The sequence below is a fragment of the Medicago sativa genome, chromosome 3, assembly GCF_051527215.1.
Source record: "Medicago sativa cultivar Bolivia chromosome 3, Bolivia_mono, whole genome shotgun sequence".
NCBI lineage: Eukaryota > Viridiplantae > Streptophyta > Magnoliopsida > Fabales > Fabaceae > Medicago > Medicago sativa.
Genome location: NC_140751.1, coordinates 98,857,147 through 98,875,849, shown reverse-complemented (window position 1 = coordinate 98,875,849; position 18,703 = coordinate 98,857,147). Strand labels below are relative to the sequence as shown.

Genomic DNA, 18,703 nt, shown 5'->3' with positions numbered 1-18,703 from the left:
GTCGATTAGTCTGCTAAAAAAATCAAAAAGAAATATTTGGAAATTGTCTGCGCTAGGTAGCAGTTCGCGTATGATGTTGTTAACACCAATGAGATTCCAACACACAACAGATTTGTGGCAGATAAAGAATAAATGCATATGATTTTCAGCCAAAAGGTCACAACAAACACATGTTTCAGAGCAAGGAACGTTCCATTTGGAGAGGTTGTTCCTCGTAGGTAAACATTGATGAGTTGCACGCCAAAGAAAGGCACGTACGCGGGGGGAACATGGAGGTGCCAAAGGAGCTGCCAATAAGTGGAATTTTGCACCTGTAGAGATTCATGAAAAATGTCAATGCAGATACGGTAAGTTGATTTAACAGAATAGGAACCGTCATTTGTTGCCTTCCAGATGCGAGAGTCTTCTCGTTGTCTATTGTAGAGAGGAGTGGAGAGAATGGCAGGAGCATCACCATCATTAAAAAGAGAATGCACGAAGTTATGGTTCCAATAGGTTGACCCCGGTATCATCAAGTCGCTAACTTTTAAGTCCTCATAATTTGGGGGAGGAGGAGTGGATGGTTTGAGAGATGGTAAGTTGTGCAACCAAGGCATATTCCACACATTAATTTTTGAGCCATCACCAATCTTACATCTATGCCCCAAAGTAAGTAAATGTTGAGTACTCCGAAGACTTCTCCATGTGTAGCTTGGATTATGACCGAGAGGGGCATCGAAGAAATTCCTTCGCGGGAAATATTTGGCTTTGAGGACACGAGTAAGTAGAGAAGACGAATCAGATAAGAGTTTCCAACTTTGCTTACCGAGCATGGATAAGTTGAAGGCTTCCATATTACGAAAGCCTAGGCCTCCAAATTTTTTGTAAAGAGTTTATTTGACCTAATTCACCCAATTGATTCCACGAGCGCCATTCTTTTTCGAACCCCAATAAAAGGAATTCATTATTTTTTCAATCTCATCACAAAGAGAGGTAGGGAGGAGGAAATCTCCCATACAATAAAATGGGATTGCTTGAGCAACTGATCTAATGAGAACTTCCTTACCAGCACGCGAAAGGGACCAAGCACTCCAAGATTGGCATTTTTTCCAGATACGGTTCTTTAGGTAAGAGAATATTGCCTTCTTCCTGCGACCTACCATAGAGGGGATGCCTAAGTATTTACCAGAACCGATGATATTAGAAACCCCAAGGGAGGAGGAGATGGCCAAAATGACATCTGAAGGCGTGTTAGTACTGAAGGCGATAACAGATTTACTGTAATTAATTGCTTGCCCTGATGCTAGTTCATAATGAGAGAGGATTTCCTTCAGATTTTGAGCTTTGGAGATTGTTGCTTTGCAAAAAAGGAAGTTGTTGATGTAGAATTTCTACATGTCATATAACTATGTACACGTGAGTATATATAGGATCGTTTTCCGCAGGGAGTTGCGTTAAATCATAAGCGTTTTCACAATCTTTCACATTAAGGTATCATTTATAAAATGTTTGTTTGTAACACTATATCCACAGATGACATAAAAGTAAAAACGAGAGGAGATCGAACTATTTCGCTTGCGGTATAAGATAACGAGCAAGCATAACAGCAGCAATCTCTCGATCGATTAACAGACTCTAGCTTTATAACCAATATTATCACAATCATTTCTACAACATCCTTCGTGTCTAAATCAACGTCGTTATTTCTAAGTTAGCGTTTAAACATTCGTGTCCAAATCCCTTAAACGATAACAAAGTCGATCGGATAACTTAATCGACCGTGTCCAGCCTGATTAAGTATCCGAAAGCATTAAATTCTTGATTAAAAGTAATTATCAAAGGTTTACAAACTTGTCAAGAGTGATATAACATAAGATAGATTGTTATTCTAGTTCTAGATTCAAGAGTTCGTGTCCAAATCATCTTGAATCTCATTGAAAGCATTAAACATAAGAATAACAACAATATTGAATCATTAAGCTAGAACCTTATATATTAAAAGATCAAAAGATTACATAATAACTTGTTTGTTACCTCAATACTACAAAGAAGATGATAGCTACACATAGACATGTATACTATGCAAATGATGAAGGGAAGATGAAGATTCTATGTCAAGATCCTTCGTGTCCAAAGCGATCTTGAGTTGAATCTACTATTAAACAACTTGCTTTGTGTTTCTCTCTTGGAAATAGCTCTGACCTCTCTCTTAGAATGTATGAAAATATCAATGGAATAGTGAATGACCTAAAAGAGAGGTAAAAATGCTATTTAAAGGGCCTGTGTTTTTACACCTGCGCTAATAGCGAAATATACGCTAATAGCGCAGTGTGGCGGTTTAAGTTTGTGGCCAATGGGATTGTGCCATGTTGGTCTTGCCCTGCTCCTACGCTCCAGCTACGCTAATGGCGTGTCCCTCTGGAGCTTTTACGCTAATAGCGTAACCCACGCTAATAGCGTGTTTCTTCATGACCAGCTTCGCTCCAGGTACGCTAATGGCGTAGCTCTCTGGAGCTTGTACACTAATAGCTCAGTATACGCTAATAGCGTATTCTTCAAGAGTGCACCAGGATCACGCCCCAGGTACGCTAATGGCGTATCTCTCTGGGCTTTGGCATCTTTTGCTCACGCTAATAGCGTATCACACGCTTATAACGTAGCTTGCTTGAACTTTGACGTTTCTTGTTCCTTGCTTGTATTTTCCTGCACAAAAAGGGTAGAATAAGGCTCAAAAGCATAAATGACATATTTGCATAATATTTGGAGTTTTTCATGGAGAATCTTGCAAAACAAGTCACTAAAATGCCTAAACTCCTATATGAAATATATCACTTTTAAACACTTATCAGTTGTCATCCGCGAATAAAAGATGGCTAACCGATGGGGCAGAATGGAAAATACTGGTTCCGTGTAATTTACCTTGAAGCTCGTAATTTTTTATGATAGAAGATAACCATTCTGCACATAAGATGTAGCGGTATGGCGAGAGAGGACATTCCTGACGAAGGCCTCGATGTGGGGTAATAGGACCAATGCGGTCTCCATTGAAAATAACATGGTATTCGACGGAAGCAATGCACATCATCATCCAAGAAATCCATTTAGCACAAAACCCCATCTTAGTAAGGATAGCTTCCACATAAGACCAACTGAAACTATCAAAGGCTTTTGATATGTCTAGTTTCAGGGCAACTTCGCCAATTTTGCCTTTCCTTTTGCATCGCATGTGGTGAAGAGTTTCAAACGCCGTTAAAGCGTTGTCCATGATGGAACGGGAGTGAACAAATGTTGCCTGCTCCGGAAAGATCCATTTGTTAATAAGGGGTCGGGGGCGGTTAGCGAGTACCTTAGAGATAACTTTGTAAAGAACGTTGCACAAGGATATAGGATGGAGATCTTTCATTGATTCAGGATTGTCCCCCGTAGATGCAAGAACAATATTTGTAACATTAAGCTCTGTAGGTAAGGAACTAGAGTCGAGCCAAGAGGAGGCTGAGGAGTAGACATCGCTATGAATTTCATTCCAAAACCGTTGAAAGAAAGCTGGGTTAAGACGGGTCGGGTGATTTATCTGGATGCATGCTGAATATTGCCTCCTTGAATTCTTATATCATTTATTTTCTAAAATGTTGGTTTTGGCATTTGTCTTCCTAAATTTATAAAAAAAAAATTTTTTTTGACCCTTTTCCTTATTTTTATGTTTTTTATGCTTAATTTGAGCTCAACTGAACGTTAAGTTTGCCAATTACTGCACGCGTCACTAAAAATTGCTTTCACATGTCTTTTTCTCTCTCAAAATCTCAAATTTTAATAAACTATGTAAGTTGTCTCAAGTAGTTAATAAACTTCACCACTAAATAAATTGTTGAAGAGAATAGGAATTCTATTTTTTTTCCTTCAAAAAAAAATTCTTTCTATAAAAAAAAATGAATTCGATTCTCGGTAGAACAATTTTTTAATATATTTAACTTACTTTACTACCCAACTCTAGGTTACCAATGTCCTTTTCTTTGAAAACAGGAGGATTAATACCAAATAAAAAATCTCCAATTTAAATTTAAATTAGTGGGGTATTTTACTCAAAGAATTTTTTTTGTTCATCATTTAATGGATCCACAACCTTCATCCCCTCATTCTCGGTTCGGTTGGGTGGCTGAGGTATCTTCGCAATGCCATTTCATCCTTATTTATCTTTATTTATTAATTTTACTAGATCTCCTTCCCGTGCTACTGCACGGGGCATATATGGTATGAATAAAGAAAACAATTGGAAAAAAAACCGGAAACATAAATTTTTTGCTGTTATTGAATAAAGAAAAGTGACGCGTTAGTCCAAAAAAAACTGTCATTAACAATACAGAAACAATGTCTAATATGAGTTATTGTCAAAATGTCACAGTGTTGTTTAAATAAGTGCTTATACATTTTGGAATACTTCTTTGTAAACAACATTGTTTGTGTTGTCAGTGCAGTCGCCGTTACTATCAGTTATGAGAATTTTCAAACCCTTCCTTGATGTGACTCTGGAAATTGCAACATATAATTGGCAGTGAGAGAAAACTGATTGTGGCAAGTAGATTCCAACATGTTTTAGTGATTGACCTTGACTTTTGTTAATTGTCATACCAAAACAAACCGTAATAGGGGATTGCCTCCGTTGGAATTTGAATGGTATTCTGGCGTCCAAAGCCATATGAGCAAATATGAATTCAGCAAGTTCCTGCAATGTCAAAAAATCATATCAGTAATTATAGCAAAATTTATCATGTTAAGTGAAATATAAGATCAAAAAAGTTATGAATTTACCAAATATCTAACAATAACATCATGAAGACGCGAAATCTTTTCATAAGTTAGCTGAAAATTAAACACATCATGCACAAATGGGCGCGGGACAACCCAGTTAGGGGTGACTGACACAACAATACGATGAACCCTAAAATCCATTGGTGGTTCCAAGGTTGGATACTGAATCCTCTTACCAAACCTATTTTTCACTCTAATGTTGAACATGTTGTTTCCCTTAAAGACAATGGTAATCCACGAACCAAATTGGACCTTGTAGAAATCACGAATAGCATGCCAACCCTTAGTCAGATAAATTCCCTGGTTATTTCTTTCCACCAATACCTCAAAATGATTGTTTCTTGGATCAATAAGGGTTGCATACTGATGTATCTGGTCCCCAAAGTCATGTGAAAACATCATTGGCAGCATTACAGATCCCTGAGTAAACAAAGTCATCATTAACAATTTAAAAAATAAACACATAACAGTAATGAAAGTTAGAGTGCACTAATATATTAGGTAGACCACCCACGTATTTCACATCCATCTCAACCATGTATGTCCGATATTTCAGACGAAGCTCGTTGATCCTCCTCTCCATATCAGTAGTTGGGTTGGGGATCAAAGACGTTGAAAAAAACATGAAATGGTTTAAAACCAAAAAGATGGCGACAAAATGCAATTACAAAAATAGAAAAACTTCAGAACATTTTGGTTTGACATGAACAAAAAATAACATAAACAGAAAATAAAAAATTAATAGTATGAATATTCACCAATTAGCATATGATAGGAAAGCATTGCCTGAAAGTTGTGGTGGTGAGTCATCACTGGAAAGGGAACGTGGACTCCATACTTGAAAGCTTGAATATATAGAAGGCAAAATCCTTTGATATGAAACCATAAAACATTGGGAAAATGGGAGGTATTGAATAACGTTTTGGGAAACCAATATTTGAGGGATGGTGGAATACAATAACCGCCATTCAATCAATGTTTTGAAACTAATCAGAAAGGCATAGATAATAGAAGTTGTATCATTGTCTTGTGAATTGTGATATCAATAACTACGCCACCGAAAGAAAAAAAATCACGGCATAGCGTTTCCAAAAAAATAGGAACAGCAAGGCGCCAAAAGCGAGTAGAATTAGGGTTGGCACACTTTGTTAGCAATGTTATTCATATTAGAAATAAGTATGATTAGGTCTGCATCAATTTAACCTAACAAATTCCATCTAAAATGCAGCGCCCCAATTTAACCTAACAAATTCTCTCTAAAATGCAGCAATCCCTAATATTTCTCTTCACTAATGAGTTTTTCATTCCTATCCTGTTGTGTCATCGTTTGTATATATCTATTGTTTCTGTAGACTTTTTTTGACAAGTTGTTGTAAACTTATTTAATACGTTTACAAACAGAATACCCTAATTTCCATGCAAACTCGGCTATATATAACAACCCTAAACCGTGTTTCTCTATAAAAAAAAAAAAAACCTAAACCGTGGTAAATTACACAGCTCTTCAATCAAGCACACATCTTCAAAATAATTAATACATTGTATAAGATCTCTTCTATTATTAAATTCTATATATGCAGATATGATATGTATTTGGTTGGAAAAATATAGTATTACTTTTAGTAAATATCAAAGTGTAATTATTCTTTTTAGAGATGAATGTGTAAATTAGAAATTCTATTAATTGAAGTGACTTTGTTTTTAATGTTAGTAGAAATTTAAAACAATTATTACAAGTTAATTTTTGATGTTTAACTATAAAAGTAATAAATAAAATTGACCCGTGCAACGATATAATAGTATTGTATTCTTTTTATCTTTTTTCTTTATAATTTAAAAAAAAATGAGAAGATAATGCCCCAATAATATATTGTGATAAAATAAATCTTTAATTGATAAGTTTTTCAAAACTAAAATATAAAATTTGATAAGATTCAAGTGCCATTGAAGGACATAGTAAGACAAATTTGATTGTAATATTGTATCTCTAATAATCTAATTTGCGTTTATTGATCGACCCATGATCTTACGGGTTAAAGATTATTCATTGGTCTCTATTATAGTCGACAAGACCCGTGCGTCGTACGGATCTAAAGTCTAGTTAATTTTATTAGGTCTGCAGCAACTTAACCTAATAATTTCCCTCTAAAATGCTGCATTAGGTTAGCAGCAATTTAACCTAACAAATTCCATCTAAAATGCAGCACACCAATTTAACCTAACAAATTCCCTCTAAAATGCAGCAATCCCTAATATTTCTCCTCACTGATGAGTATTTCATTCCTATCATGTTGTGTCATCGTTTGTATATATCTATTGTTTTTGTAGACTTTTTTTTTTGACAAGTTGTTCTACACTTATTTAATACGTTTACAAACAGAATACCCTAATTTCCATGCAAACTCGGCTACCCTAATTTCCATGCAAACTCGGCTATATATAGCAAACCCTAAACCGTGTTTCTCTAAAAAAAAACCTAAACCTTGGTAAATTACACAGACAGCAGAAGAATAATATATTTTGATATTTTGATTTTTGTAAATGGAAGGACGTGACCTTACAACCTTCCTCTCATACCACTGCTTAACTGGTACTCTAATTTAACATGCATTTTATCGATATGCATATTTTTTTGAGAATTGGAATATCCTTTTTGCATTTTTTGTTTTTAGTTTGAGATGTTTACACCAATTTTGGCAATCTTCCTATTTAGTTTTGTCGCAATTTCTTGGTCTATTATCTAAGGATTCAGACTGTGTCGTGTAATGTCATGTTTTTTGAACTTAATCTGAATTTGTTTCGTTCAAAACCTTATTCTGCTGTTAGCCTTTATTTCCTATGCATATTTTTATTATTTCTTTCTTTGCAAGCAAAGTTGTGCAACTGTGAATGAATTTTGAGGTGAGAATCACCTTTCCTTGGATCGGATTGCATATAGAGGAAGGGGAAAGTGATTCTGCAACAGTACTTGGTGGTTTTTTGTTTACTTAAATAAGTAGCCATTTATTTTACTGGTGGTCATTGTTTTTAACTAATAATATCATCATCAATTTAATTGTATTAATAATTATGGAACAGCTGCTCAAAAAGAATTAATTATGGAACAGAATGTGTACACAAGAGTGTTGTTTTATTAGATAGACACCTAAAAAAGCATGTTTTTCGAAGCATATAACTTAAGTAATGGTTTTTGGATTGTTTTTAGTAGTGTTTTTTTAAAGCATATAACATATTGAAGCATATATCAGTAGTGTTTTTGAATTGTACAATTTAAATTCCACTGTATTTTGCTAATTATCCTTTGGCGACACTCTTTCGATTTGCAACTTATGAACACCCTATTGCTCAAGTGCTTGCATAACATGTTGTTTCAAGAGTTACATCCAGAGAAGGACTAAAAATATTGATCACTGATGAAGATACCAATGTGACGTCTAACGTCGTATATGAGGAAGTATTTCGCAATGTGTGATGAAACTACATGCCAACCGAATTTTCTTTTATAATATTTTTCAGATTTTATACATTTTATGAAGTGTTTTATTTTGTCCCCATTTAACCAATGTTATTCGTCGCTCCTAAAAGATGCAATAATTTATCTTAAATTGAGAGAATATTACTTCATCTCATCACTCCCATTAATTTCACCGTTACCAATTATATATTGCATTTTATTATTCGTATGTCAATCACTTAACAATAAACCCGTGCGACGCACGGGTCAACAATCTAGTTACTCTTTATACGCATAGAGCTAAGCATATTGATCAGAGCGGACCAGCTCGTTTAACCAATGACTCATACATGCTTTTGGATCAGTTGTTTTGGTTCACGTGGTTGGAATGTTTTAACCATAAGTTATCGGTTTGTGTAATTTTTATTTTTAAATATTAACTACACTTTGTGTATATATAGTATAATTGAACTATTAAATTATTTTCAAATATCATTTGTGCATTTTTTTTACCTTGTTACTTACAAGTTACAACATAAAATGAAGGGTGGATATCTCATTTGGTTGAACTATGAGTTTAAAGGAGTTAAAGTACATAATTCGAATCATGGCAAAAGATAATATGCTAACATCTAAAGCGGATTTGCTCGTTTAACTGTAGACCAATACAAGACGGATTCAGACCAACTTATTACAGTTCGTTATCATTGGCGGATGGACCAATCCGGTATGTTAAACTTGCAGGTTTATGGGGTGGATTATAGAACAGAAAATTATGCGAGTTATTTGTTCATGTGTTTGGCTGATCCCTTGCAGCATATTGACTAATAATTTGGTTGACTGTCAACAATTTTGATTGATTATTTGATGAGATACTCCATCCGGTCTCAAATGTAAGAAACTTTTCACTTTTTTTGTTCATTCAATAAATAATGTATGTGGTCTTTATTATAGATCACATACATCATTTATTGAATGGGAGTATGTTGCTTGCTGTACATTTCTCCTCAATATAGTAATCTAAAATCTGATAACCGATATCTATATATGGAGTCTGTTAGATTGTCTCAATAGCTAGCTAGGATAGGTATTGTGGAGATATTATATAAGCCAACCAAGGCATGTGACTGCTTTTAAAACTAAAGAGTCAGGGGCCAACAATGATTGTTAGGTTTTTGGATTTTTTCCCCATTTAACCAATGTTATTCGTCGCTCCTAAAAGATGCAATAATTTCTCTTAAATTGAGAGAATATTACTTCATCTCATCACTCCCATTAATTTCAAACACTTAACAGTAAATAGGAGAAGTAGTATTTCACCATCTAATCGTAGGTGACTTTTATTTGTAAAAATTTGGAACACTAAAATCATATCATACAAACGGGTTTTGGTTCTCATTGTAATAAAAAAATATCATATAGTATATTATACAATCACAACGGTGAGGCTAAGATTACCCTCTCTTAATTAGGGGGTATTTACCCTTTTAAGATATCAACCAATCAAAATGTAATATACAAATGTAACATTAAATGTCAAATAAATGAGTCAATTTTTCTATAAAAAAAATCAATTTTAATAAGGGCTTAGATTACCCTCTCTTATTTAGGGGGTATTTACCCTTTTAAGATATCAACCAATCAAAATGTAATATACAAATGTAACATTAAATGTCAAATAAATGAGTCAATTTTTCTATAAAAAAAATCAATTTTAATAAGGTAACTTTTAATTTTTATTTAATTATATTTAGGTATACAATCTTAATTAATTTACACTATAGAGCTTGTAACAATTAAAATTTCACATCAAATTCAACCCATAAATATTTATTTTTTAGGATGCAAAATTAATAAGTTTTTGAATACTTTTAAAACATTATTTGTTTTTTAATTAAAAACAAAAAGGTGTAGCCAATTTTTTCTCTAAAAAAAAATTGTTCCTAATTTGTACTTCCACGGATAAGTTGATATAACAAATTTACACCAATATTTTTATTTTTGTTGCAAAATTAACAAGTCTTTGAAATACTTTAAAATTTTAAATATTTTTTTTAATCTACTAACAATATATAAAAAAATTATTAAAACAAATATATCAAAATCAAAATCCAACAAAATTTCATAATTGTCCTTCTTAAAAGCCAATATATTACGTACCATGATAATTACGGACAACTATTTTTTCAATTCCACACAACAAATTTAAATATCTACTTTTATTACTAATCTACTACTACTAATACTATAATAAGAAAATTAGAAAATCTTACTCAAGTAAAATTTCATAATTATCCTCACAATCTTCTTAATTTTATGGGTTTAATCGTCATTTTACAAAATAAAATACAAATTTATTCATTTTGAAAAAAATATTATATATATTTTTGTTTATCTTTCTAGCCTAACTAATTCTCTATGTACCTTCATTTTTCATATTTATCACTTCCAAGCCTAACTAATTCTCTATATCGTCATTTTGTTCTCATCTATTTTAATCTCTTAATCTTAATAATTTGCATATTTAAAAAATTAATAGAAACGATTCAATAATGTTAAATTTTTTAAAATAATCATTAGTTTTCAAAATTTAAGCATATCAACTTTCTCATATCGGTATACATAATTTGATTTTGGAGATATAAGCAAATAAAGTCTACAATGAGTGCGGTGTAAATATTTAACTGTATTTTGGAGAAACAATACAGTGATGTTGATATTTTAAAAATAGTCACGAGTTTTCTAAATTTTATCATATTGACTATTACATATTGTTAAAAAAAAAAAAAAATTCGTCTGCATATATAAGTATATAAAATCTTCAATGAGTGTGGTGCAAATATTTATCGGTGTTTTAAATATAAAATAAAAAGTTATTTATTAGAAACATTACATCGATGTTGATATTTTGAAAATAGTCACGAGTTTTCAAAATTTTATCATATCGATTTTCTCATATATGTACATAAAAATTTATTTATGCATATATAAACACATAAAATCTGCAACGGGAGCGGTGCAAATTTTGAACAGTGTTTTGCATATAAAATAAAAAGTTATTCAATAGAAACACTATATTAATGTTTATATTTTGACAATATTAATGAGTTTCTACGATTTTATCATATCAACTTTCTCATATATTAACATAAAAAATTATTTCTACTGATAAATCACATAAAATCTACAACGGGTACGGTGAAAACATTGAACGGTGTTGTGCATATAAAATAAAAAGTTATTTAATAGAAACACTACATTGATGTTGATATTTTGAAAATAATCATGAGTTTTAAAAAATTTATTTTATTGACTTTCTTATATGTGTATATAAAAATTTGTTTTCGTGTACATAAGAAAATAAAATCCACAACATACGCGATTCAAATATTTAACATTTTTTTATATATAATATATGAAAAAAAACATTTGATAGTACTAACAAAGTACTTATTTTTTATATGATTACCACAATGTTACGTGACCCGTGCGTTACGCACGGGTCTATTACTAGTTAAAAAATAAAATAAAGCATGCCAGTTTTTTTTCAAAGGAGAAAACGTGACAGTTGTTTTATTAAAAAATAAACTATGAACTTGGCCGTTATTTTTTAAGCCATGAAAATGTTGTTTTATTAAAAAATAATTAAATTAAATTAATAGGGTTAAAATTGGAAGAAAATATAAAAAAACTACCAGCTATAAGCTGAAAAGCTGCTTGAAATAGCTTCTCAAAAAACACTATAAGCTAGTGGAAAAAGCTTTTTGCCCAAACACATCTTATTATATCAAAACAAACTTATAAGTTAGTCCAACAAGTTATAAGCTAGCTTATTCGTGTTACCAAACACAGCCATGATGGGTTGAATTTGATGTGAAATTTTAATTGTTACAAGCCCTATAGTGTAAATTAATTAAGATTGTATACCTAAATATAATTAAATAAAAATTAAAAGTTACCTTATTAAAATTCATTTTTTTTATAGAAAAAATTGACTCATTTATTTGACATTTAATGTTACATTTGTATATTACATTTTGATTAGTTGATATCTTGAAGGGGTAAATACCCCCTAAACAAGAGAGGATAATGTAGAAAAAAACCAATCATAACTCGTTTGTTTTTGATAGAATTTATAATGATATAGTTCATCAATTTTTTATAATCCTCTACCTAATCTATTTTCTTTTAATTTACTTTTTAATTGAATTTTAGCCATTCAATTTTACAGGCAAGGAGAATATATAAAAAGGAAATATAGAGCATAGCACTATAACGTAGACTCCAACCAAAAATAAGGACAAGGCAAATAAAGAAAAACACCCCAAAAGAGAGAGCTCTACGTACATACAGCCATATGGAAGGGACCGAAATAAAGATACCCACAGAATAAGCAACTCACATACATGCCAAAACAAAGCACCTTATTTCTTAAATCCGAATCAATCATTTTTGACAATAAGATTTATCGTGTAGAGTGATGTTATGGAACTGGTTCTTAACTATAGGGAAATGAAGTCATTGTTTGTTTTACGAGTGGTGTTTAGTTTGTTGAATTCTATTCATAGCTGACTTGAAAAATAATAGTTTGAAAAGGACAGGCCTTGCATTTGTAATTTGATGGAATATATCTATTACTCCAAAATCTCTTTTCCTGGTATTTTATATACACACACGAACTGGCGTATGTTTAGGTAAAAAAAAATTAAGAAGAATATCAACGAATATCTTTAGGGCATTGGTTAAAATACTAAAATACCAAAAATTAATCCTAAAACTCTAAATCAATCATATTAATCATCAAAAGTAAATATTCGAAAAGCATATATGAATTCATGATGATCAAATGATAATGTGGTTTGATTTTCTCTCTATTTCTTTGTGATAATGAGATGTCAACGATGATGATTATTAAATGTGTGTGACATGAAGATCATAACCTTTTTATTTATAGAACACAAATTAGTGTTAACTATTGATATTTCTATTTTATCTCATCAAATACAAAACTACTCCCTCCGTTACTAATTATAAACAAATTTCACTTCTTAAGTTCATTCAATTAATGATGTATGTGGTTCATATTGTAGACTACACACATCATTAATTGAATGAACCTAAAAAGTCAAATTTGCTTATAATTAAGAACAGAGGGAGTACATGTTAGTCTCCATAGATTAAATGTTTGCATCATATTAGATATTGATAAGTTCATATCATCATAGATTAAATTATCATCATATCACTTTTAATTAGGGTTAAAGAGAAATTATTAGGGATAAATATGCTTTGATTCAATTAATGGTAAGTGGGAGCAGTTTTTATATTTCAGCATTGCTATTCAACCCGAAAAAATCCATCCCGAGGGCATCAAGAATTAAAAGCAACCAATGAAAGCTTTGCTTTTCCCACAATTCATGGTAGGTCATATGGAAAAAGGAGGAAGTCAAAAAAGGTGGCTGTGTGGAATACACGCTCGAGCTGATTCGGGATAAAAACCTGTCGGGAACTTTAACATTTTTCTTTATATTTTGGAATCAAAGCAATTTCCAATCGTGAAGCTTTCGGGATATATTTCATCTGGATATATAGCATCCCTCGTTTTTTTTAATTATATTGGTTCTAACTTGTTTTTATAAATCAAGTCTTCATGGATAAATGATGGGTGATACACAAATTCTCGTCGTTGAAGTGGTTTCTGGTAAGAACTCCAGTCACTCTTATACGTGCTATGAGTTGGAGGAGGTAAGGTGGAACTGCTTCGTCTTTGAGTTGATATGTGATAACAACGTCAGATTGAGCTGGCTGTCCATTTTATGTTACATTTCTCGATAGAGTATGCTTTATTTCTTCCCTCCCTCTCAATTTTAGTTTGTGGGGATATTGTTATTGGCGTTCATCACCTTGGTGTTTTCTAGTTACTGTGGGCCAATTATTTATATTTAAACAACTAATATTTGACAACTATTGTAACACAGCATTAACATACATCTAAAACAAGGGTTAGTTTGATTAAAGGAGAGAAACACATTATTATTATTATTAAAACGACAACCGTATAATACGGTATCAGACAACTCTTAAATTCTCAAAATAACTTTTTTCTTAGAGAAATGATATTTTGACAACCATTTTTTGACAACTTTTGAACAACTTTCTCTCTCATACTCACATGATGTTGTTATTCTCTCTCTTCCTTTTTCTCTCTCCATTGTTTTTTACCAATAAGAAGTGAGAAAACCAAGATTGTCAACAAAGTTGTCATTAAATGGATGTCAAAATATCATTACTCTTTTTCTTATTATTACCTTTCCCTTTCTAGTCTTGGTGTGTATTTTTTAGTACTTCTAAATTTTTCGTAAAACTTTGATTTTATTTTTTAGGGTCTTGTTAACGAGTGCCCCTAAGTATCTTAAAATAAGTAATTATTCTTTAAAAAATTCAAATATTTCGATTTCCAAAGCAATGATTACATGCATTTATAAAAATAATTACTACTTATGGGTCTTAAAGAATGCCCCGGGAGCACTCGTTAACATTTTCCTATTTTTTAATATATTTTGCCACATTAAGACAAATAGATAGACTACGATAACATAGTTTAGTCGGACTTAACTAATCCTTAAAAAAATTACTTATAAACTGAGGAGTAAACACTCCTTATAATTCATGTGTGTGGTTAAAGGGAAATGAAAGGGATATACTACTTTAAACTTTAAATTTGAGTTGTTTGATTCAATTATTAAAAGATGAGGGAAGACATAGGGAGCAAAGTTGCTCTAAAACTCAATTTAACTCCCCTTAAATATATAGGGATAGGGATATGGAGGTTAAAGAATATTTCTTTCACGTTTAATTTGCACACAAATATCTCTATTCAATGTTATCTTAACGAAATGTCATTTTAAATAGAGCCATATAGAGAATTTTCATTTCACGAAGACATTGCGAAGGTGTTAAATTTTTCCTACTTGGGCTCTGTTTGGTAAAAATAAGATATAAGCTAGCTTATAGCTGAAAAGCTAGCTGATAGCTGATGACTGATAGCTGATAGCTTATAGTTGAAAAACTCGCTTATTAAAAATAATATGTTTGGTAAAATTAGTTGTTGAAGTGACTGATAAGTATAAAATGACATAAAAGGACATTTTTTTTAAGTTACTAGTGTGTTAACCCGTGCAATGCACGGGTGATAGGCTGCTATTTTTTAATTTCCAAATATATATTTTTTGTTTTTTATTTATCGAAGAAAATCCTTTATCCCATGTGTCATATATTTTTTATGTTTATTAATGATAAATATATTTTCATTGAAAAAGATGGTGCCAATAGTATATTTCTAAAGGTCATTTTCATCACTCGGGTACAATCTCTGACATCTCTCTAAACAATCCAAGCAAACCGCCTCCCCTGTTATCCAAATCTTTTCGTTTCAAACCGCCTCCATCTGCATCGCCTTTCGTCCCTGTTTTTTCGGCGGTGGTTCTTTGGAAGAACATTTGCTCGGTGTTTCTTTCCGTGACTAAGATCTTGAAGTTCTTTTGCTCAGTTGTTGTACTTCCATTGTCGGTCAATCTTCGGTTGGGCTTTGATGATTACGGCGATGGTGTTCAGATCCGGCGTAGATCTGTTCTATTCGGAGGTTTGTAGTTGTTCTTGTCATTGTTTTTTTCGGTGTAGACCTGCTTCGTCGATGATAGAATGGATCTTTGCTCCCCTTCTTTGATTTGTTGCGGTGTCGTCGATTTTGTTATTGGTTTTGCCGGTTGTTTTGTGTTTGTGACAGTTTTGTGTTGCCATGATAGAATGGATATGTCCCGTGTTTTTATGTGTTAATGAAAAATAACACTTTTTTTTTCCAGTGATATATATTTGTTTCACATTTTATTGTGTATTAGGGGTAAATATTACTCATGTACGTTTTTTTATTTATTTATAGAAAATTTATGTCTCATGTTTTTTTATGTATAAGAGACAAATAGTTGTCCTGATTTTTTTAATATTTATCAGTGATAAATATTTGTCGTGTATTTTGTTTAAAGTAATGGTAAAAAAAATTGTCTTGTGTTATTTTTATCTCCATCTCTTGTTTTTTTTATGTATCAATAACAATATTTTTCAGTTAATTTTTTTAATATTTATTAATGAATATTTGTATATATCACTGACAAATATTTGTCCCGTGTTTTTTATGTATCGGTTACTAATATTTATCTTTTATTATATGTATTATAAGTTATAAGTATGTGTCACGTGTTTTTTTTATCTATTAGACATAAATGTCTCCCGTACTTTTTAATATTTATTAGTGAAAAATATTAGTCTCGTGTGTTTTTTTTAATATTTATTGGTAACAAATATTTGTCTCATGAATAATGAATTAGTGAAATTTATTATTTATAATTGATTATTAACTGGATTAACTTATCTCAGAGTTATGTATCCTAGCTTATTTATATTTTGAATAAATGGTTTAAGAAATTAATTTTTAAAGTTTCGTACTATTTATTTTTGAATGAACTCATTATAATTTTTGTGTTAATGAAAGCGGAAGAAATGTGAATCGATGAAATTAGACTATTTCCTTAGCAACTCATTAATTTTATTTCATACATCAAATCTACTCTTATATTTTATTATTCTCTCTAATGTTTATAATTCAACTATTTAATTAATTTCAAAAAAAAAGTTCAATATTTAATTGTTAGTGGTGTATGTTTTGCCCTTTTGGTAAGTCATAAATGGCAGTAATTGAAATTTAATTTTTAAAATTGTAACATATATGTTTATTTTCTATTCCTATGTTTATGATTCAATTTGCCACGTCACTTTTCTTATGTATTTCATTTTGTTATGCCACGTGTATTGTTTCATTCCACCATTCTAAAATGTATGTATAGGATATATATATATATATATATATATATATATATATATATATATATATATATATATTACACACATTTTTTCTAATGTATGTATTTTTTAAATATTTTAATATATGATTAAATATGTTTTAATTCCCTATAAATATTCAAACTTTTGGTTTTAGTCTCCATAAAAAATTTCTTCGACTTTTAATCCTCAAAGAAATTTAACCGACAATTTTGATCTCTGCTTTTATGAATCTCAAAAATAAGAGGAAGGTGGAGACAAAATGTGAGCTAGAATATAAAATTTTACAGTGTACAATAGGCCAGTTATTTATTGTTTTTTTTTTTGGTAAAACAAGGCAAAAATAAACAAGAAAAAAGATAAAAGCAGAAACTAAATGCTACAGGGAAGCTAAGTAGGCTAGTTATAACAATAAATAAAGCATTTCTTTTTTAAAAAAACATATATATAAACGTTCCTTAAATAAAAGCGTGGCAGTTTTTATTTTTTTTAATTGATAAAACGTGGCAGTTATTAACATGAACATGGGGTAGTTGTTTTATTAAAAATAATTAATTTAAATTAATAGGGTTAAAATTGGAAGAAAATATAAAAAGCTACCAGCTATAAGCTCAAAAACTACTTGAAATAACTTTTCAAAAAAAGCTATAAGCTCGTGAGAAAAGCTTGTTACCAAACACATCACGTTTTCATCCAACAAGCTTATAAGCTAATCCATGAAGCTATAAGCTACCTTTTTTGTGTTACCAAACACAGCCTTAACCTCCACTCCTCCCATGATTTCTGGAAAAACTGAGTTCAAATTTTGACTAAAGGCTTTACAAAGCAACACGTATCCATTTCGTGAATTTGCGAGATGCTTCCCTCGCGATATATAGCATCCCTCATTTTGAAAATGCAATTTTACATTTTTCTTCCATTAATTAAAATCTCTCCCCTCTCCACCCCTCCCCTCCCTTCCATTAAAATCTTCCCCAACATTGAGAGTTTAGTTTTTTTTTTTTTTTTAATGAGAGTTTAGGTTTTTTGTTCCTTCAATATACGAGACACTGTGGGATCGACCCATTATTAAGACTTGACACATAATTTATCTATAGTGCCATTATTGTGCAAGCCAAACAAACAAACAGCTTACCCAGAAAAGCAGAAAGATAAACCTATAGGGAGAGAGAGAGATAATAACTTGTTAACTTTAGTGGCAGTGGCTGTCTGTACTATTTTCTCCTGCACTTTACCTCAATAACGACGAAATATAGTCCACGAAGTTATTATTATTATTATTATTATTATTATTATTATTATTATTATTATTATTATTATTCATATAAATATAAACGCGTTTCCAGCCAATTTTCCAAAGCATGAAATTGTACCTGCAAATAATGAGTTGTTACATGTTGATTGATACACGTTTTGGACCCATAAAATTAATTTTTCGAACTATAGTGGTCTTTTGCAACAGTAACACACACGAATGACGAATCCACCTGCAGTGCAAAGCAAAATAGGAAAAGTTTTGCAGCCACAAAATTTTCTTTTCTTTTTACTTAATTAAGGAAACAAGTAAGG

General features: G+C 31.3%; 1 protein-coding gene across 1 annotated transcript; it reads right to left on the bottom strand.

The window, feature by feature from the left end:
- Positions 1-4,261: 4,261 nt before the first annotated feature.
- On the bottom strand, positions 4,262-5,962 carry LOC146942735 (uncharacterized). The gene is made up of 3 exons (XM_085756797.1): positions 5,300-5,962; positions 4,786-5,205; positions 4,262-4,699 (listed from the first exon to the last, which is right to left on the bottom strand). Exons 1-3 carry the CDS (start codon positions 5,408-5,410, stop codon positions 4,397-4,399), a joined length of 834 nt encoding a protein of 277 aa, XP_085612923.1. The 5' UTR covers positions 5,411-5,962; the 3' UTR covers positions 4,262-4,396.
- Positions 5,963-18,703: the final 12,741 nt, after the last annotated feature.

Excerpts from the sequence above, each read along its gene's own strand:
- LOC146942735 (XM_085756797.1), bottom strand. The coding sequence starts at position 5,410 with ATGTTTTTTTCAACGTCTTTGATCCCCAACCCAACTACTGATATGGAG. Across the intron at positions 5,206-5,299 it reads TTGAGATGGATGTGAAATAC|GGATCTGTAATGCTGCCAAT; the intron begins GTGGGTGGTCTA and ends TTGTTTACTCAG. Across the intron at positions 4,700-4,785 it reads ATGTTATTGTTAGATATTTG|GAACTTGCTGAATTCATATT; the intron begins GTAAATTCATAA and ends TTGACATTGCAG.